Genomic DNA, 23,055 nt, shown 5'->3' with positions numbered 1-23,055 from the left:
ACGTTGAAAGTCAATGAGCTCTTCAGTACAGACCATTCTACTGCCAATGTTTGTCTGTGGAGATTGCATGGCTGTGTGCTTTATTTTATACACCTGTCAGCGAATCATTTGAAGGGGTGTCCACTTTACGTGAGGCTTCTCTTCGGTCGTTACATCATCCATCGTTTAGAACAATCAATAAAACCTTGATCACCAAAATGATGTCATCAAACGATAGAACGATCAATGAATCACCATCGCATATTTGATGTGTTTGAATATGAAATCAACGGTCAGCTTTTATGACGCAAAAGAAACGTTTAGGCGGTAGGTCACGATAGGTTTCCTAACACACATCAAATCAAATCATTCTATCAAGATTCTATCAAGATGCTGAATTAAATAAATCATATTTCTCCAATCCTGTTCCAGAGACATCATTATAACATTGTGGTGTATAATTTTACTGCGAGGAGTTACTATTACTGTAGGCTAGGTGTGAGGCCTTACTACAATCCGTGTCCCAGACTTCAGCGACAAATCCAACTATTAAACTACTCCACTCTGAAATAATTCCAACATCCAAGAGACGTCACTTACAAAACACCCCGGAAGTGTTCAGAATGATTGTGATGTGTCGTTCATTAGGCCTTACACAAGTCTTGTAAACCTGAATTGATGCTGTCCGTACGCGTCTCTGCCTTGGCAGAATTATCGTTGAACCATACCTTTTGTCCAGCCGCTCATGGTTTTAATGCGACAGACATTCGGTAATGATAGATAGTGTAATAGCCTACAGTTTTCTTGTAATCTGTGTTTTAGTTATTGTGATAGGCTTTCACTATTTATTTTGCCGTACTGGACTGTTCCCAGCTAACTTTCACCCCTCCTTTACTAAGTACTAAGTACTAAAATACTAAAATACTAAGTACTAAATACTAAGTATTTAAGCCTATAAGTAAATAAGTAAATACACCTTCACTGAAGTGAAACATTGAAGTGACTGTAGGGTAGAGATGGTGCCTGTCTGTCTTAGTCTGACTGTAGGGTAGAGATGGTGCCTGTCTGTCTCAGTCTGACTGTAGGGTAGAGATGGTGCCTGTCTGTCTCAGTCAGACTGTAGGGTAGAGATGGTGCCTGTCTGTCTCAGTCTGACTGTAGGGTAGAGATGGTGCCTGTCTGTCTCAGTCAGACTGTAGGGTAGAGATGGTGCCTGTCTGTCTCAGACAGACTGTAGGGTAGAGATGGTGCCTGTCTGTCTCAGTCTGACTGTAGGGTAGAGATGGGGCCTGTCTGTCTCAGTCTGACTGTAGGGTAGAGATGGTGCCTGTCTGTCTCAGTCAGACTGTAGGGTAGAGATGGTGCCTGTCTGTCTCAGTCTGACTGTAGGGTAGAGATGGTGCCTGTCTGACTGTAGGGTAGAGATGGTGCCTGTCTGACTGTAGGGTAGAGATGGTGCCTGCCTGTCTCAGTCAGACTGTAGGGTAGAGATGGTGCCTGTCTGACTGTAGGGTAGAGATGGTGCCTGTCTGTCTCAGTCAGACTGTAGGGTAGAGATGGTGCCTGCCTGTCTCAGTCAGACTGTAGGGTAGAGATGGTGCCTGTCTGACTGTAGGGTAGAGATGGTGCCTGTCTGTCTCAGTCAGACTGTAGGGTAGAGATGGTGCCTGTCTGTCTCAGTCTGACTGTAGGGTAGAGATGGTGCCTGTCTGTCTCAGTCTGACTGTAGGGTAGAGATGGTGCCTGTCTGTCTCAGTCAGACTGTAGGGTGGATATGATGCCTGTCTGTCTCAGTCTGACTGTAGGGTAGAGATGGTGCCTGTCTGTCTCAGTCAGACTGTAGGGTAGAGATGCTGCCTGTCTGTCTCAGTCTGACTGTAGGGTAGAGATGGTGCCTGTCTGTCTCAGTCTGACTGTAGGGTAGAGATGGTGCCTGTCTGTCTCAGTCTGACTGTAGGGTAGAGATGGTGCCTGTCTGTCTCAGTCTGACTGTAGGGTAGATATGGTGCCTGTCTGTCTCAGTCAGACTATAGGGTAGAGATGGTGCCTGTCTGTCTCAGTCAGACTGTAGGGTAGATATGGTGCCTGTCTGTCTCAGTCAGACTGTAGGGTAGAGATGGTGCCTGTCTGTCTCAGTCAGACTGTAGGGTAGAGATGGTGCCTGTCTGTCTCAGTCTGACTGTAGGGTAGATGGTGCCTGTCTGTCTCAGTCAGACTGTAGGGTAGCGATGGTGCCTGTCTGTCTCGGTCAGACTGTAGGGTAGAGATGGTGCCTGTCTGTCTCAGTCAGACTGTAGGGTAGAGATGGTGCCTGTCTGTCTCAGTCTGACTGTAGGGTAGAGATGGTGCCTGTCTGTCTCAGTCTGACTGTAGGGTAGAGATGGTGCCTGTCTGTCTCAGTCTGACTGTAGGGTAGAGATGGTGCCTGTCTGTCTCAGTCAGTCTGACTGTCGGGTAGAGATGGTGCCTGTCTGTCTCAGTCAGTCTGACTGTAGGGTAGAGATGGTGCCTGTCTGTCTCAGTCAGACTGTAGGGTAGAGATGGGGCCTGTCTGTCTCAGTCAGACTGTAGGGTAGAGATGGTGCCTGTCTGTCTCAGTCAGTCTGACTGTCGGGTAGAGATGGTGCCTGTCTGTCTCAGTCAGTCTGACTGTAGGGTAGAGATGGTGCCTGTCTGTCTCAGTCAGTCTGACTGACTCTCTTCCTCCACTCTATTCCTCTGTTCTCGCTTCCTCCATCTGTCTGCCCCTATTCCTCTTTTTTGGGGGGTTCCCCTTTCCCTCTCTCCCTCTCCTGTTCTTCGGTTTCTTAAAGGGGAAGAAGGGACATAGAGCAGAGTCCTTCACGGGTCCTTTTGATCTATAGCCGCACACGCCACATCAGGTCTGAGCCCTACCCGATATCCGACATCAGGACAGATGGACGGTTGGGTTGTTGGTATTACCCAAACATGGGTTAATTTCAACCATCAGTTTGGTATTTTGTTACTCTCATGCTGGGTTGACCTGTCAGCTTGGTCTTTTCTTAAATGTAATCCTTAGGTTATTTCCAGGAGGCGTGGCTTATTAGGGGAAATGACTTTCAGCTAGCTCTTAGTGGTCACCCGTGAGAGTAAATGTCATTCCTGTTAATTACATACTGCAAAATTCTAATGTTTTTCTTGGACACATTCTGTTATATTAATGTTATTTATTACATGCGGTAGTATAATAATTATAACACCTAATTGTATCCCAACAATGGGATTTACGTTGGCTTTTAGAGAACATATACACTTCTGGAACCACCGTTCAGCCTTACATGCTGACCGCTCGCTTCAACCAGCGTCTGCATAGCCAGGTGCTAAAATAAAACTTGGTTCTATTTGTGACGCTTGATGTGCTGCAAGTCCCGCCTCTCCCATCTCCTCATTGGTTGTTAGGAGCATATACCCACGTGGGTGATTGAAAGATGAACTGAGGTCCACACTCCAGTCCAGTTGGTGGTGGTAATGCACCTTAAAGTTGGTTGCCAACCTCCATATAAAGTCCAAAGCAGAAGAAGAAGACTAGGAGAGATTTAATCTGTGGATTTATTGTGAGAGTAGAGAACACATGATTTTGTGTGACTCAAAATGGATTGATATTCTACAAAGACCAGACTAAAAAAAGGACCTTGTGCATTTCAGGTAAAAATAACAACCGATGTTTATATCCCAGGACACATGAGCTAACAACAGCAAGTTACTAGCTAAATGTCCATGAGTGTTTTATATGTGTTTTGCAGTGTCCCCAAGTTAATCTAGTTGGTTTGGAGTTATGGTTGATATTTCAACCTGCGTGTCCTGATCGTGTCTGGTGTGGATGGACAAATTCAACATGCGTGTCCTGATCGTGTCTGGTGTGGATGGACAAATTCAACATGCGTGTCCTGATCGTGTCTGGTGTGGATGGACAAATTTAACATGCGTGTCCTGATCGTGTCTGGTGTGGATGGACAAATTCAACCTGCGTGTCCTGATCGTGTCTGGTGTGGATGGACAAATTTAACATGCGTGTCCTGATCGTGTCTGATGTGGATGGACAAATTCAACCTGCGTGTCCTGATCGTGTCTGGTGTGGATGGACAAATTCAACCTGCGTGTCCTGATCGTGTCTGGTGTGGATGGACAAATTCAACCTGCGTGTCCTGATCGTGTCTGTTGTGGATGGACAAATTCAACCTGCGTGTCCTGATCGTGTCTGGTGTGGATGGACAAATTCAACCTGCGTGTCCTGGTCGTGTCTGGTGTGGATGGACAAATTCAACATGCGTACGATGGAGCACGTGGACACACCCGCGTTTCCCGGTGTAGTCAGCATGTTGGCATATGATAACTACACAGCAGAATAGATGAACAGGAATGACGATTTCACAATAACCCAGCATCCAGCTTCAATAACCCAGCTTCAATAACCCAGCTTCAATAACCCAGCACCCAGCTTCAATAACCCAGCTTCAATAACCCAGCTTCAATAACCCAGCTTCAATAACCCAGCTTCAATAACCCAGCACCCAGCTTCAATAACCCAGCTTCAATAACCCAGCTTCAATAACCCAGCTTCAATAACCCAGCACCCAGCTTCAATAACCCAGCACCCAGCTTCAATAACCCAGCACCCAGCTTCAATAACCCAGCTTCAATAACCCAGCACCCAGCTTCAATAACCCAGCACCCAGCTTCAATAACCCAGCACCCAGCTTCAATAACCCAACAACCAGCTTCAATACCCCAGCACCCAGCTTCAATAATTCAGCTTCAATAATCCAGCTTCAATACCCCAGCTTCAATAACCCAGCACCCAGCTTCAATTACCCAGCTTCAATAACCCAGCACCCAGCTTCAATAACCCAGCTTCAATAACCCAGCCCCCAGCTTCAATAACCCAGCACCCAGCTTCAATAACCCAGCTTCAATAACCTAGCACCCAGCTTCAATAACCCAGCACCCAGCTTCAATAACCCAGCACCCAGCTTCAATAACCCAGCACACAGCTTCAATAACCCAGCAACCAGCTTCAATAACCCAACAAACAGCTTCAATACCCCAGCACCCAGCTTCAATAACCCAGCTTCAATAACCCAGCTTCTATACCCCAGCGTCAATAACCCAGCACCCAGCTTCAATAACCCAGCACCCAGCTTCAATAACCCAGCTTCAATAACCCAGCACCCAGCTTCAATAACCCAGCATCCAGCTTCAATAACCCAGCACCCAGCTTCAATAACCCAACACCCAGCTTCAATAACCCAGCTTCAATAACCCAGCTTCAATAACCCAGCTTCAATAACCCAGCACCCAGCTTCAATAACCCAACACCCAGCTTCGATACCCCAGCTTCATAACCCAGCTTCAATAACCCAGCTTCAATAACCCAGCACCCAGCTTCAATACCCCAGCACCCAACTTCAATAACCCAGCACCCAGCTTTAATAACCCAGCTTCAATAACCCAGCACCCAGCTTCAATAACCCAGCATTTTTTTAAAGTGAATTGATTTGTCTGCATGACTTTGTTGGATTAAGTTAAGCCATGCCATGAATTGGTTGGCAAGTAGCCTAGTGGGTTAAGAGGGTTGGGCCAGTAAATCAAATCACATAAAATGTTATTGGTCACATACAAGTACACATGGTTAGCAGATGTTATTGCATGTGTAGCGAAGTTCTTGTGCTTCTAGTTCTGACAGTGCAGCAATATCTAACAAGTAATCTAACAATTCCACCTTGAGATAGAAGCTGTTTTTTAGTCTCTCGGTCCCAGCTTCGATTTACCTGTTCAGACCTCGCCTTCTGGATGGTAACAGGGTGAACAGGCAGTGGTTTGAGTGGTTGTTGTCCTTGATGATCTTTTTGGCCTTCCTGTGAAGGAAGGGTGCTGTCGATGTCCTGGAAGGCAGGTAGTTTACCACCGGTGATGCGCTGTGCAGACCGCACCACCCTCTGGAGAGTGCTGCGGTTGTGGCCGGTGCAGTTCGCCGTACCAGACGGCGATACAGCCCAACAGGATGCTCTCAATTGTGCACATGTAAAAGTTTGTGAGGGTTTTAGGTGACAAGCCAAATTTCTTCAGCCTCCTGAGGTTAAAGAGGCGCTGTTGCGCCTTCTTCACCACACTGTCTGTGTGGGTGGACCATTTCACTAACTGAAAGGTTCCTGGTTAAAATCCCCGAACCGACTAAATAAAAAAGATGTCAAAGAGCCCTTGAGCCCTTGAGCCAGGCACTGAACCCTAATTGTTACTGTAAGTAACTCTGGATAATAATGTCTGCTAAATGGTCAAATGGAATGAAGAACTATAGGCTTATTTTCACAATGCAACGCGTTACATTCAAATCACAAACTACCAGCCGCACAGATTCAAACTTGATATGGTCTGCGTACGGTTTAAATGAACGAAAGCCTGAATTAATGCAATAATTAACGGAATTATTGTAAACAGATACCTGCTTGCATTTTTTGCAGGCTGTGTATCCATTCTACCGGGTTGTTGTTTGCCTTGTCCACAATGACTCCAAAATCCTTCCAAGCTGGGGATTTATTTCCCCTATGCAACACCTGTTTCTACAATGGTGTTCCCCGCATCATAACCTTTCTTCGTATTTCTCCTGTTACGTTAGCCATTTTCGCGTGAGCTAGGAGTCAAGGAACATGAACTTGACAATGTAATGTCACGTGGCGGAAGAGACCAAATTAGGAATGTTTCAGCACGACACCAATAGTAATGGACGGTTCTTGGGGTGGCAAGGTAGACTAGTGGTTAGAGTGTAGAGGTGGCAGGTAGCCTAGTGGTTAGAGTGTAGAGGTGGCAGGTAGTCTAGTGGTTAGAGTGTGGGGGCGGCAGGTAGCCTAGTGGTTAGAGTGTAGAGGTGTCAGGTAGCCTAGTGGTTAGAGTGTAGAGGAGGCAGGTATCCTAGTGGTTAGAGTGTAGAGGTGGCAGGTAGCCTAGTGGTTAGAGTGTAGGGGCGGCCGGTAGCCTAGTGGTTAGAGAGTGGAGGCGGCAGGTAGCCTAGTGGTTAGAGTGTAGAGGTGGCAGGTAGCCTAGTGGTTAGAGTGTAAAGGCGGCAGGTAGCCTAGTGATTAGAGTGTAGAGGTGGCAGGTAGCCTAGTGGTTAGAGTGTAGAGGTGGCAGGTAGCCTAGTGGTTAGAGTGTAGAGGTGGCAGGTAGCCTAGTGGTTAGAGTGTAGAGGTGGCAGGTAGCCTAGTGGTTAGAGTGTAGAGGTGGCAGGTAGCCTAGTGGTTAGAGTGTAGGGGCGGCAGGTAGCCTAGTGGTTAGAGTGTAGGGGCGGCCGGTAGCCTAGTGGTTAGAGTGTAGAGGTGACAGGTAGCCTAGTGGTTAGAGTGTAGACGAGGCAGGTAGCCTAGTGGTTAGAGTGTAGGGGTGGCAGGTAGCCTAGTGGTTAGAGTGTAGGGGCGGCCGGTAGCCTAGTGGTTAGAGTGTAGGGGCGGCAGGTAGCCTAGTGGTTAGAGTGTAGAGGTGGCTGGTAGCCTAGTGGTTAGAGTGTAGAGGTGGCTGGTAGCCTAGTGGTTAGAGTGTAGAGGTGGCTGGTAGCCTAGGCTATGTCTGCCTCAGTGCTCCCATAGCCAGTGTTATCCATAGGAACATGAAGTAGCCAGCCAGGCTCACCCGGGCCGGGCCAGCGACTATCAGGAAATAACAACCTATTAACGTCGGGTAGTCAGCTGTTGTACAAGATGATATCAATAATTCTGACTGCACCGGGGCCTTTAAAAGAATCCTGTAAGAGTCTGCTGACTTCCACAGGCTTCAAGTTTCCTTTAAAAGGGGCATTTTCTCAGCTATCTGTAATACAGGTATGATTGAAGACGGAAGCAGGTGTTTAACATGGGCTTTGCTACACAAACAAAGCAGCAGTTGACTAGTCCATTGCCAACACTTTGATTGAATCAGTAGACATATAGCAATGTCTTTGAAAATACCATACAAGATCCACTGGCCTGACACATGTTATACTGGATCCTCTGGCCTTACGTATGTTATACTGGATCCTCTGGCCCAACACATGTTATACTGATCCTCTGGCCTAACACACGTTATATTGGATCCACTGGCACAACACATGTTAATGCTGGATCCTCTGGCCCGACACAAGTTATACTGGATCCTCTGGCCCGACGCATGTTATACTGAATCCTCTGGCGCGACACATGTTATACTGGATCCACTGGCCCGACGCATGTTATTGTGGATCCTCTGGCCCGACGCATGTTATACTGGATCCTCTGGCCCGACACATGTTATACTGTATCCTCTGGCCCGACACATGTTATACTGTATCCTCTGGCCCGACGCATGTTATACTGGATCCTCTGGCCCGACACATGTTATACTGGATCCTCTGGTCCGACATCGTTAATGTTGGTCCTTGCACACGAAATAAAAAAAACGGAATATGCCAGAAAACAATAAGCCAAGTGGATTTTGACTTTTGATCGTTACCACATTTATATGGGACGTATAAATTCACTCACATTTATGAGACGTATGAAATTCATGCTCTCTCCCGCCGTGTAAAGAAATTCAACTGCAACCACAACACACACACACACACACAACACGCGCACACTACACACACCCAGGGAAGCGAGAGGCAGGACAGACAGCAGACTGTCAAACCAGCAGTGTTTCCCCCTGTCATCGCTCACTTTGTGACTGACAAACGCCTGTCCTCCTATCAATATATCGCTAGAAGATGCATATTGTTCATTCTAGCGGAAGGAAGGCTCAGCTATTTTTTTTATCTGACTAGCGAACTGAAAAGTTGCCTAGTTAATTTTAAGTGGAAAAAGGAGTCTGTGATCAGCTATTCAGGTGACACCTCGTAGCCGAATGCACTGTTTCCCAAACTAGGGGTCCCGACCCCGTGAGGGGTCACCTGATTTTGAAAATGAAGTCAGGGGAGAAAATCTCAACTACAATTTTTTTATTTTTTTATATATGGGGTTGATTGAAATAACCAGGATTACGTCAGTAACCTCAGGTAGCCTCTAGATACGGTTGTATTAAACAAAGCAGATTCTGTTTTCTTCCTACAAATGTGCCTCTTATCTTTTTGAACTGTGTGAACTATAAAATATTATGACCCCCATCACTGAATGATAAAGACTGTGTTTCCCTCTGAATTACCCACAAGGCGCACAACACTCATTAGAACAGAGTGGACAAAACCAGGCACTAAATCAGACTGGGAGAAAAGTAACATAATCAATGAAGATTGAAATACTGTCAAAAGTACTGCCAGACTGATTTATAATAGACTGCCCCAATTTAAAAAAAAGTAAACATTGGCCTTTGATTAAATCACATTTTTGTGGTACAAAAATAAAATCCAAATTAAAACAATAGCAGGGCATAAAACCGTCATTATTATTACTCCTCATACACAGATAACAATACATTAGTCACTGGACACAAAAAAAGTACACCGCAAAAAAAACTGATAGTTACTGATAATGTTATTTGCACCACAATTCAACACAACAAGCTCCTGTGTTTGTAAAAAGTCAAAAAAAAAAAAAAAATATTACCTTGATTTTAAAACATTTCCGACTGCGAACCGACCCGCGGGTTAGAATCATTTTTTTCATTCCACCCACCAGCTGATATTTTTTGATGGGTCAACCGACCCGGTGTAGGACTCTAGCTTAGAATTATTATTTTTTAAATGAAAACTATAGTTGACAAGTTGAATGTGATAAGAAGAAAAAAATCCCATTTATGAAGATAATGCTTTTTTACATATTCATTGATGGAAATACCTAATGACCGTTATGCATTATCAATCTATAGGATAATTTGCATAATTCAGTGGAATTAAATTGACGCGTGTTTATTTTTGTTAGTCATCATGTTTATCACACGTGCTCAGCTGACATTATACGGAGCCTGTGAGCAGAAAACTGTCAGACTTCGTACGAGAGTTGCTGCTACAGCTTCTCAAACAGCTCATTCGTTGCTGCTGAAAGCGAAACGGGATTTTTAGAAGCCCAATCATTGCGTCATTACTCTTCTAGATTCAATCGCATGTTAAAAACTGTTTTGATGGCCACGATTTTAAAAAAGGACTACTATTTTTATTTCTCAACTGGTAATTGAAGTTTGCTTCCCATTCGCCATTCAACTGCACATAGGGAACGTTAGGCAGTTTTTTCAGCGTGTCACACATCACTTTGCAACGAGCTGGAGACAGTTTTGCCTTTTGAAAACAAATACTTAATTTATTTAAACCTGAATGCTTTACTTCATTATGAGGCATGTCTTACCTTGTGTAACAGTTTTGCTTTCGCCCCTTACCTGGGCTCGAACCAGAAACCCTCTGCACACATCAACAACTGACACTCACGAAGCATCAGTTACCTATTGCTCGACAAAAGCCGCGACCCTTGCTGAGCAAAGGGAAACAACTACTTCAAGTCTCAGAGCGAGTGACGTCACTGATTGAAACGCTATTTAGCGCCCACACCCCGCTAACTAGCAAGCCATTTCATACATGTCCTATTGGTTTTCAACTTTCTTTCATTGTCCAGAAGCTAAAGGCACAATCCTAGTCATATTAGCATCCTATGCTAGTTGTGGTGTTGTGGTGCGTTAACATGTGAACGGGATACTCAAGGAGTTGCTACACTCCACAGCAGCTGAAGGCTTGGACACTAGTCGCTACTGATTCATTCTCTGCATTGTGCCTACGTTATATTCCATACACCATGGTGTCCACATACCGTATTTCTACCCTAATAGTACTATTCATGTATAACTTTCCTAGGCTGTAGTCTTTGCCACATGACTTATGTAGGCCTAGGCTAGTCGTCTACAGGGGGAATGATGATCGCCTGTCCCTCATAGCCACTCATAACCTGTCCCTAAAGCTCTTCTGGGCGGCAGGTAGCCGAGCGATTAGAACTTTGGGTCAATAGCCGAAAGGTCACTGGTTTGAATACCCGAGCCGTCAAACTCCATCGAAGGGTCCTTGACCAAAGCACTTTTAACCCTAATTAACCGCGTGCGTGCTGCACTACCGTGGCTGACCTGGTAGAGCAACATATTTCACAGCACCTATCCGGTGTATGTGACAATAAAACACTTTATTTTTTTTTTAGGCTAAACTGTGGAATTCATGAGACGTGTATAAATATACTGTTGTCTTTGCGAATATCAGATGTCAGGGAACTGAGCGGAGTGCGGAGCTGTCCGGTGATACATTATTTGATCCTACTTTCTCGCGCACAGCCAGCCCCGGCCAAGCTGCATTACCTACGGTGGGGCTGAATAATATAGGCCCTTTGCTATGGTTTCATACTCGCACTTTTCAAACCCATATTGCCAAATATTTCACGTGATTTGTGTTTTGTAGGCTACTTTGTACATAATTTCTCTATATGCACTACATAATTGATACGGCGTATACCTCCACTACACCACTGTGTTATGCATCGGTGGGGATTAACAAGTCAGTATACTAAACACAGTGGGTATAACCTCCACTACACCACTGCCCGACATATTAAGTGAAAATGTGTGCAATCATATTGCATAAATTAACACATAACAAAGGATAAATGTGACCTCAAAAAACACAACAAATCTCCCTTGACAAACAAGCCGTTATTATTGTCAAATAGGCAGTGCAAGTGCGCATGTCTATCACCTACATAGTCAGAGAGAGAGAGAGAGAGATTCTTCAGCAGCAGACAATAAAATTGATACAATTTTGAAAAATGATACAGTCACAAGATACGGATAATGGATGAAGTGTTCAGTCCCGACAGTCCAACCTCGTGGCATAAACGGGATCGGATCGAACACACATAAAGATCGGATCGAAACACACATAAAGATCGGATCGAACACACTCACACTCAAAGGAGGCTTTGGGTGGATTGGTCAGCGCATCGGCCGGACGGACACCTTGCTCTGGACTGAATTGGAATGTGCGCAAACAGTTTAGGGCGCAAAGAAACAAGGAAGAATAGGAAGTCATGAAAGTGTTTTCATTAAGTCCAAAAGTGCACACTTTTTTTTTGCCATATGAAAACAGCCACATACGAACTCTTTAGGCCTGTATATTAAACGGTATGGCGGTATTTACATGAATAGCTCACTTTGAATAAGGAAACTCTACTGGAGGCATTCGGGCGTAAAAATATATACATACTGTAATACAACGGCGGGTATGAAAACAATAGCTCACTTTAAATTGACAAACCTGGCCTACCAAGGCAGGCATGAAATCACCATGCATAGTTTAATATCGTAGTGGGTAGTTCACATTGAGTACGATTACATGTACACAGTAATGCGATTTATTGTGGTTTAAATAGTCAGATTAATACAATCGTTTGATTAAAAACGTTTTCATGCTTTGCAGGAAGAACGATTTCCCGTATAATCCTGTTTCCATGGACGACGACACGAGTAACTGTTTACAGCATCTGAAATCAGGTTACCTGATGTTATTCTGATAAATGTAGAACATCTAAATAAACGTTCTACCACAGCGACCATTTTATTTTTTTGGAGGAAGCATACTTGAGTCAGACTTCGGACATATAAATATTGTATGTGAAAACTACTTCTAAAACACATCCATGAAGTTGTTCCCAACTCCCTTCACTCGCGCTAAAAAGGAGGCTCCCTCGGCTGGTGCTGGCACATGCGCAGATCAAATACACCGCTGAAATGTGGTACCATATAACCAATTAGATTCCTGGAACATCCTACTGCATTTTTATTTGTTTTATTTTTTTAACATTTCTGATTAGTCCGGAGACAATACAAACAACAAATACAAGTCATTTAGTTAATTTGTTATCCAGTTTGTGTGTAACGGTGTTAAACATGGCAGGGTCTCTGCCCGGCCTGGCCCAGCCATGGTTTCGCCTCTTGTCTGTCACATGAATTGTATTGCATTGTATTTGAGTGCGCTTTTTACAACAGTAGTTTCTCGATAATTGTATTGTGGAACGAGCGTTCATATGTCGCCTACTGCCTTGTGTGCATTGCTGTACTTGTGAGGAAATAATACTTTATCGACATTTTAAATCTAGACGTTCTGATCTGTTGCATCAGCCTGATTGCTTTTAAAGTTGTTTTTTTGTTTCTGTTGCCTAGGCTTCTGGTTGTATGACTGGGGGGGGGATCTATCTTCCCACAACTGTACCAGAGTCTTGTTTGGGATAGGCTATTTCTTTCTCGTACAGAACGACAAGCCTACCAATAGAATAGGTCAACGTGTGTACTATGGGGGATAGTAGATTGACTGCCACGTTTAAATAGCCTATTTCAATCTAACATCGTCAAAGTGCGCATAAGAATTCGGTAAGAAGGACCGCACGCCGTTTGCATCCTCGAGTTACATGTTACGTTCAGATGAATTACCGTCATATCTAAATGTGATTTTCTGACATTCGGAGCAACGTGGGTGGACGACCCTAATCAGGTCATGCACTCTATCCATATGGGTCCGGTAAATGTTTTTTTTTTTTTTAACGGTCGTTAACTTAAAATGCTACCGGTCATATGTCCAGCGCCACATTTTCCTAATGGACACCAAGGAACTTGAAGCTCTCAACCTGCTCTACTACTGCCCCGTCGATGAGACAGGGGGCATGGTCGGTCCTCCTTTTTTCCGTAGTCCACAATCATCTATTTTGTCTTGATCACGTTGAGGGAGAGGTTGTTGTCCTGGCACCACACGGCCAGGTCTCTGACCTCCTTATAGGCTGACTCATCGTTGTCGGTGATCAGGCCTACCACTGTTGTCGGAAAACTCAATGATGGTGTTGGAGTCGTGCCTGGCCGTGCAGTCACGAGTAAACACCTGGGGGCCAGCCAGTCAGGAAGTCCAGGATCCAGTTGCAGAGGAAGGTGTTTAGTCCCAGGGTCCTTAGCTTAGTGATGAGCTTTGAGGTCACCATGGTGTTGAACCCTGAGCTGTAGTCAATGAACAGCATTCTCACATAGGTCTTCCTTTTGTCCAGGTGGGAAAGGGCAGTGTGGGGTGAGATTACGTCAACTGTGGATCTGTTGGGGCGGTATGCAAATTGGAGTGGGTCTAGGGTTTCTGGGATGATGCTGTTAATGTGAGCCATGGCCAGCCTTTCAAAGCACTTCATGGCTACAGACGTGAGTGCTACGGGTCGGTAGTCATTTAGGCAGGTTACCTTTGTGTTCTTGGGCACAGGGACTATGTTGGTATTACAGACTCAGACAGGGACAGGTTAAAAATGTCAGTGAAGACACTTGCCAGTTGGTCAGCGCATGCTCGCAGTACACATCCTCCCCGCAGCCTTGTGAATGTTGACCTGTTTAAAGGTCTTACTCAATTACTCCAACCCTCTAACCCAACCCTCTAACCCAACCCTCTAACCCAACCCTCTAGCCCAACCCTCTAACCCAACCTTCTAGCCCAACCCTCTAGCCCAACCCTCTAACCCAACCCTCTAACCCTCTAACCCAACCCCCCAACCCTCTAGCCCAACCCTCTAACCCAACCCTCCAACCCTCTAACCCATCCCTCTAGCCCAACCACCTAACCCTCTAACCCAATCCCCTAACCCTCTAACCCAACCATCCAACCCTCTAACCCAACCCTCTAACCCAACCATCCAACCCTCTAACCCAACCCTCTAACCTAACCCTCTAACCCAACCCCCCAACCTTCTAACCCAACCCTCTAACCCAACCCCCCAACCCTCTAACCCAACCCCCCAACCCCCTAGCCCAACCATCTAACCCAACCCTCCAACCCTCTAACCCATCCCTCTAGCCCAACCCCCTAACCCTCTAACCCAATCCCCTAACCCTCTAAGCCAACCATCCAACCCTCTAACCCAACCCTCTAACCCAACCATCCAACCCTCTAACCCAACCTCTAACCCAACCCTCTAACCTAACCCTCTAACCCAACCCCCCAACCTTCTAACCCAACCCTCTAACCCAATCCCCCAACCCAACCCTCTAACCCAACCCCCCAACCCCCTAGCCCAACCCTCTAACCCAACCCTCTAACCCAACCCTCTAACTCAGCCCTCTAACTCAGCCCTCTAACCCATCCATCCAACCCTCTAACCCAACCCTCTAACCCAACCCTCTAACCCTCTAACCCAACCCCCTAACCCTCTAACCCAACCCCCTAACCCTCTAACCCAAACCTCTAACCCTCTAACCCAACCCTCCAACCCTCTAACCAAACCCTCTAACCCAACCCCCCAACCCTCTAACCCAACCCCCTAACCCAACCCTCCAACCCTCTAAACCCTCTAACCCAACCATCCAACCCTCTAACCCAACCCTCTAACCCAACCCCCTAACCCTCTAACCCAACCATCCAACCCTCTAACCCAACCCTCTAACCCTCTAACCCAACCCTCTAACCCAAACCTCTAACCCAACCCCCTAACCCTCTAACCCAACCCCCTAACCCTCTAGCCCAACCCCCAACCCTCTAACCCAACCCTCTAACCCAACCCCCTAACCCTATAACCCAACCCCCTAACCCTCTAACCCAACCCCCTAACCCTCTAACCCAACCCCCTAACCCTCTAACCCAACCCCCTAAACCCTCTATCCCAACCCTCTAACCCAACCCTCCAACCCTCTAACCCAACCCTCTAACCCTCTAACCCAACCCTACAACCCTCTAACCCAACCCTCCAACCCTCTAACCCAACCCTCTAACCCTCTAACCCAACCCTCTAAATCTCTAACCCAAACCCCTTATAAACATGGCTGTTTATAAGACAGTTATATGCAGTACAAACATGGCTGTTTATAAGACAGTTATATGCAGTATAAACATCCCTCTTATCCACTTATCCACGTGTTCCTTTTTCTCTCTCTTCCTCTGTTTACGTGTGTGTGTGTGTGTGTGTGTGTGTGTGTGTGTGTGTGTGTGTGTGTGTGTGTGTGTGCGTGCGTGCGTGTGTGTGTGTGTGAAGGAGAGGTCCAAAGAGGGGATGACATGCATGTTCCGAGGCTGTTAACATCGCTGAGGATTAGAAGACCAATAGGCTGCCAAGAGCTGTCAAGCCATGATGGACATACTGGTAACTTAACCTTAATTCAATCCTCTCTCTCTCTCTCTCTCTCTCTCTCTCTCTTTCAATTATCTCTCTCTCTCTCTCTTTTTAAATTATCTCTCTCTCTCTCTCTCTCTCTCACACACTTTCACACTCTCACTCTCTCTCACTCTCTCTCCCTCTCTCTCTTTCACTCTCTCTCCCTTTCTCTCTCTCTTTCTCTCTCTCTCTCTTTGTGTGCCTCTGTCTTTTTCTCAGTGTTGTGCTGTTCTCTGAGTGTTGTATCTACTGTTGTGCTTGGTGTACCAACTTTACAGAACAAAAACGTTTTCACTCCTGAAGTGATGACTGGTGGTAACACCATGATGTTCATGTCAGGGTTAGTTCTGCTGTTTGTTCACCGGCAATTGCAAATAGCCGCACCCAATCTGAGAACCGCACCCAACCCTAACCCGCAAATGCACTACAGGCTACAGTTACATTTTTATTTATTTAATACATTTTTATTTAACTAGGCATGTCAGTTAAGAATTAATTCTTATTTAGAATGACGGCCTACCCCGGACAAACCCGGATGACGCTGGGCCAATTGTGCGCAGCCCTATGGGACTCCCAATCACGGCCAGATGTGATGCAGCCTGATACAGAACGATTTTTTTTTTGACAGGGTGCCCAGGATTTTGTTTTGCCTCATTTAGAAATGTTTCTGCATATAATTTTCCACATTTTGGAAGGCTATTTGTTAGTCAACATGCAACTTCTCTTCTGTCACTATATGTTGTCCTAGAAGACGAAACAAACCATTGCTCAACAGAATTATGTCATAAATGTGTTTTTCTGATAACATTTCAGTTCAGGTTCGATGCATATTTTATGTGGTTGAAGTACTATCTGCTTTCATTATGTTTTTATGATGAAGACGGCACCTCTACAGATCGTATCTAACTGCCCATTGCATTCTCTCCAAGATACGTAAAAACAAATAAATCATATTTCTCCATTCCTGTTCCCATGTCCAAATTTAGCCTACATTTTAGTGTATAATTTTACTGCAATAAATACTTCATTTTGCAGGAGTTATTATTAATTAATAAAGGCTATAGCCTTATTCGCACGGGACTAGTATTACTGAAGAACTTTGGTTATGCACTTATTACCTCAGAATGTCCGTTATTACAGAGGACGATTCGAACGGGTAAAGTTTTTTTCCCTCCAAACTGCCCCCTGTACTTCCCTATATATATATATATATATATATATATATATATTTAAATGTGTATAAATTGACAGTTATTACGGAAGCCTGGAGTTGTTTTTCTGTGTGGGTGTGAAGATATTTCAGCCTGTCCTGAAGATAACAGGCTACGCTGATAACTCGAGCTTGGTTCAGAAGTTTCTAAACCATACCAAACCATCTTTTGGTGTAGTGTCGCCATAATATCTGAATTGAAGTGTGATGATAATCATTAGGATATTTTTTGGCGATCCGCAGTACGTCATAAATGCCCCTCAGCCTTCAGGTGTCAGCTAAACAATTAACTTGCACTTGAGATGCATTTTAAGGCCATGGATGAGAAAGTGAACTTGTTCCGAACGTTGACGTCAGTTGTGTGCTGTTGCTTTGCCATCTGTTAACAGCGAGGGTTGCATTAAATTGGCGCAATATCTTTTTTAAATTATACATTTGGCGATGTTCAATTCATTCGCAAAAAAAAAAACGAATAAACAAAAGCATTCACGGTGAACATGTAGACCCTCAATATATAGGCAATGAGCAGAACTTCGTTCAATTTATCGAATCAGTTTTGGTTATCTGGCTCAAACAGCGAGCAGCACCTGTCAAACTCAAGACATTTCTCTCAAAACACATGGTTGTCGATTCGCACGGGACTACTATTATCAGAGGACTTTGGAGTTCACAAAAAAAAACAACAGTAGGTTATTCTGGTTAGTCAATGTCCAGATTTCAGTTTCCATTTAACCCATCTAAACAGCAGACTATAGATCCCTTGACATCCCATATTAGGCCTATTTGAAGTCCCGTCTTGTGACTGTCGAATTTGTATAGAGCCTCACAATCAAACACAACATAGCTGGCATCGTCCCTTCTTACCTTTTCACCAAACATTACCTCTCTGTCCCTCCATTCTACTTATTTTCAACTCTTCCTTTGCAGTTTTTTGTCCTATTGAATGAAATTCCGCTAATGTCTTTTTTTTTTTTGCCTCGGTGGATTGATGTTAACTTTTTCTGCCCGTTCTCAAAATCATTTTTGGTCTGATTGGATGTGTTGACCATTTGGCAGGCGTACAGCCTAACGTTTAGGCGTATGCTGTAATACCAGAAACACGAATATAATGAAACAAAAACCTCAATGTAGCCTATATAAATTGCACAATAATTATACATTAATGGATTTTTTTTTAAAGCTATTGTGTTTCTCTTTATTCAACCCATCCTTCGGCCAAACAATATTTAATGACCGTAAACTCATCTACCCCGCGGATATAACCACGGGGACTGCGGGTTATGAGGTAACCCGCGCACCACTAGTGTGTGTGTTTGTGGAGCAGAATAGTTATTCCCAAATTCCGTTTTCTCCGTTTTCTTTTTCAATAGTTTCTGTTTTCCTGTTCTTTTTTCTTCCGGTTTCTGCTCCCAAAATCACACTTTCTTTCTCAAAACAACAACATGGGGTTTCTAAGTAGACAACAATGCTTAATTAAACCACATCAGAAGGCCACTTTTTGGATGTCTGTGAAAAATATATATATATATCATTTTGGGGTGTATTGGAGGTCTTCACGGATCTACCCTAACCTACCTGAGATCTAACCCGGATGTTGTAGTTTACCCTCCCAGACCGTATCACGGTCGGTGGCAACGGGCCTCGGATCTGTGTGAAAATGTGTGAAATACCGACCGGATACGAAATTGTATTTGAAGAGTTTAGTTCCTTAATTTACACGCAAATTGCTCACATTTACATTTTATACACGAAAGTGATTGTCAGGGTGACCCTTTCGTCAAAACAAATGTGTCAATATAATTTGATGACAAAACAGTATATTTGCTTTATGAAAACCGTCACTGCGGGTGAAATGGGCTATAGGCCTACTTGTTGCGCGAGAGGAGGACGACGTAGTAGAAAATAATGATAGGCTATTTTAAAATGAGTTTCTGGAACATTGAATCGTTCTAACCGGATATGAAGAAGAAACTGAATGAAAGAGTGTGCAGGGTGAAACAACTACCAGTCAAATCGTCTCTATGGACCTCATTTATGCTCGCGGGGTACGGATGGGGAAAAGGTTCAAGATCTGAACTATTTCATGTCATTGTTTTATTTATTATTTATATTTATTTATTCAACGTACTACTTTATTTAAGGTATTTCGTTTATATTTGTTTAGACTTGGACTATTTAGTTAGCCTATTTTGCTATTTTATTTGTGTATTTTCTATATTTTAAAAACAACAGTTTATTAACTAATGTTGAATGACTCGGGCCAAGTGACTCATTCATACGCTAGTTTCATGGCTTTCGTTCAAAAATAAATAAGTTATACTGCAGTTACCGACACATTCTTTCTGATCGTCTTTAATGAATGGCCAAACATTTTTTTGACCAAAGTTAACCTGCTCATGTTGTGTGTGTCTGCCTGTGCCGTAGTCTGATATATCCGTAGGTTTATCTGCAGAAACATTGTAGCCTAATTCCGAAAGGGTGACGAAATATTGATTGTGTAAGGCATGGATAGGTATAAACAATATCAGGACAATTTCTCTCTTCAATTAGGAATCTTTCATTAACAATCTGGACGGTAGGCCTACACAACCGTTGTGTGGATGACTTGTCTGTCAATCCACATCCAAAACCAATCTCAAGATGTATAGGCTAATTTCTGTTGACCTAAAGGATATATCTACATTTCATTTAGAACAAAAAATATTAGGCTATTATAATGAGTTAGACTTGACTAATAGAAAATATACGTTTAACACTGTCTAACATACAGCACTCGCTGACTATTTACCATCCTGAAATCACCACATAAAAATTATAATCTCTAAATCTAACAAAATGCGCTTAAAGAGAAACACAATGAACAGATCTCTAAAATCCTCAAAATATTAAACGTCTAATTATAGTGTTGTCGTAGACGGAACTATTCACTGTTCTCTGTCTGGCACTCGATTATCATCCTATTATAGTGTTGTCGTAGACGGAACTATTCACTGTTCTCTGTCTGGCACTCGATTATCATCCTATTATAGTGTTGTCGTAGACGGAACTATTCACTGTTCTCTGTCTGGCACTCGATTATCATTCTATTATAGTGTTGTCATAGACGGAACTATTCACTGTTCTCTGTCTGGCACTCGATTATCATCCTATTATAGTGTTGTCATAGACGGAACTATTCACTGTTCTCTGTCTGGCACTCGATTATCATCCTATTATAGTGTTGTCATAGACGGAACTATTCACTGTTCTCTGTCTGGCACTCGATTATCATCCTATTATAGTGTTGTCATAGACGGAACTATTCACTGTTCTCTGTCTGGCACTCGATTATCATCCTTCTCAAATATTTGGTCAACAGAATATAATGAAAACATTTCTGAAGACTTCATAATGTTCTCTATCTAACTATATGGATGTCATTATGAAAATACTAAGACCACAAATCACTTATGTTAGATACAACAGAAAATGCACATTTCAAATCAAAATCAGCAATCTTTCGGATCCATTTGGGTCAGATACAGACCTGACCCCAAATTTGGATCCGATTCTCTCTCTCAACTCAGACATGTTCTGGGTTGGATCTGGTACACCTCGAATCCAAATCTGATCGGATATTGATCCCCCCCACCACCGGATCTGGTCAGGATCTAATTAGTTTGGGATCTCAATTTTGGGATCCGAGAAGACCTCTAGTGTACCCTAGTAGTACCCTTTAATCCAAGTGTGCACCAGGAAGTGACTTGTTTGGTTAGCTGTGTTTCTTTAGCACACAAATGTAATGGCAGAGTTTGATAAATATATCACCACTGGATTGGTAAAAAATACTAATGATATCCTGATACCAGGTAGGCTTTGTAGTTAACATTTAATAGAGAATGTTTTTTGGGAAAGCCTTTCCATCTGCCAGAACACAGTTAGGTCTATCATTATCATCACTATATGGTTCCTGTTCCTTAAATGTAAATGAGTCAGCCATTCAGGGTTAGTTAGGGTCACTGAGGGAGCAGGCATTCAGGGTTAGTTAAGGTCACTGAGGAAGCAGCCATGCAGGGTTAGTTAGGGTCACTGAGGAAGCAGCCATGCAGGGTTAGTTAAGGTCACTGAGGAAGCAGCCATGCAGGGTTAGTTAGGGTCACTGAGGAAGCAGCCATGCAGGGTTAGTTAAGGTCACTGAGGAAGCAGCCATTCAGGGTTAGTTAGGGTCACTGAGGAAGCAGCCATTCAGGGTTAGTTAGGGTCACTGAGGAAGCAGCCATTCAGGGTTAGTTAGGGTCACTGAGGAAGCAGCCATTCAGGGTTAGTTAGGGTCACTGAGGAAGCAGCCATTCAGGGTTAGTTAGGGTCACTGAGGAAGCAGCCATTCAGGGTTAGTTAAGGTCACTGAGGAAGCAGCCATGCAGGGTTAGTTAGGGTCACTGAGGAAGCAGCCATTCAGGGTTAGTTAGGGTCACTGAGGAAGCAGCCATTCAGGGTTAGTTAGGGTCACTGAGGAAGCAGCCATTCAGGGTTAGTTAGGGTCACTGAGGAAGCAGCCATGCAGGGTTAGTTAGGGTCACTGAGGAAGCAGCCATTCAGGGTTAGTTAAGGTCACTGAGGAAGCAGCCATGCAGGGTTAGTTAGGGTCACTGAGGAAGCATCCATTCAGGGTTAGTTAAGGTCACTGAGGAAGCAGCCATTCAGGGTTAGTTAGGGTCACTGAGGAAGCAGCCATTCAGGGTTAGTTAGGGTCACTGAGGAAGCAGCCATGCAGGGTTAGTTAAGGTCACTGAGGAAGCAGCCATTCAGGGTTAGTTAGGGTCACTGAGGAAGCAGCCATTCAGGGTTAGTTAAGGTCACTGAGGAAGCAGCCATGCAGGGTTAGTTAAGGTCACTGAGGAAGCAGCCATTCAGGGTTAGTTAGGGTCACTGAGGAAGCAGCCATTCAGGGTTAGTTAGGGTCACTGAGGAAGCAGCCATTCAGGGTTCGTTAGGGTCACTGAGGAAGAAGCCATTCAGGGTTCGTTAGGGTCACTGAGGAAGCAGCCATTCAGGGTTAGTTAGGGTCACTGAGGGAGCAGCCATTCAGGGTTAGTTAAGGTCACTGAGGAAGTAGCCATTCAGGGTTAGTTAGGGTGTGCATGTGTGTGTGTGTGTGTGTGTGTGTGTGTGTGTGTGTGTGTGTGTGCATTCTGTTTCTCTCCTCTCTAATGAATGTCATCTTATTGTTTTTGACTCCTAGGGCTGGGCGATATGGCCAAAATATATATAGATATATATATTTTTTAAATTGACGGTATGACAGTATTTGACTGTGTTTTTGGTTTTGAATAGTTAAAGTTCTACTTTTGCTTTATAAGTAGTGAGTGATCCCGGGGTGGTTTATGAGTAGTGAGTGATCCCAGGGTGCTTTATGAGTAGTGAGTGATCCCAGGGTGGTTTATGAGTAGTGAGTGATCCCAGGGTGGTTTATGAGTAGTGAGTGATCCCAGGGTGCTTTATGAGTAGTGAGTGATCCCGGGGTGGTTTATGAGTAGTGAGTGATCCCAGGGTGGTTTATGAGTAGTGAGTGATCCCAGGGTGTTTTATGAGTAGTGAGTGATCCCAGGGTGCTTTATGAGTAGTGAGTGATCCCAGGGTGCTTTATGAGTAGTGAGTGATCCCAGGGTGCTTTATGAGTAGTGAGTGATCCCAGGGTGCTTTATGAGTAGTGAGTGATCCCGGGGTGTTTTATGAGTAGTGAGTGATCCCAGGGTGCTTTATGAGTAGTGAGTGATCCCAGGGTGGTTTATGAGT

At 44.3% G+C, this 23,055-nt stretch overlaps 1 protein-coding gene across 4 annotated transcripts in view; it reads left to right on the top strand.

Moving 5' to 3' along the window:
* The window catches only part of LOC118939596 (regulator of G protein signaling 20-like), a 113,635-nt gene that overhangs the window by 7,896 nt on the left and 82,684 nt on the right, over positions 1-23,055 (top strand). For all 4 annotated transcript variants that reach the window (XM_036947817.2, XM_036947818.2, XM_036947819.2 and 1 more), the window contains exon 2: positions 15,951-16,058. In XM_036947817.2, coding sequence (XP_036803712.2) covers positions 16,044-16,058 — 15 coding nt within the window. In that variant the 5' untranslated portion in view covers positions 15,951-16,043. The remainder of the gene's footprint in view (positions 1-15,950; positions 16,059-23,055) is intronic.

The sequence above is a fragment of the Oncorhynchus mykiss genome, chromosome 16, assembly GCF_057628025.1.
Source record: "Oncorhynchus mykiss isolate SJ-2025 chromosome 16, ASM5762802v1, whole genome shotgun sequence".
NCBI classification, from domain to species: domain Eukaryota; kingdom Metazoa; phylum Chordata; class Actinopteri; order Salmoniformes; family Salmonidae; genus Oncorhynchus; species Oncorhynchus mykiss.
This window is presented reverse-complemented; position numbering and strand designations above follow the sequence as displayed.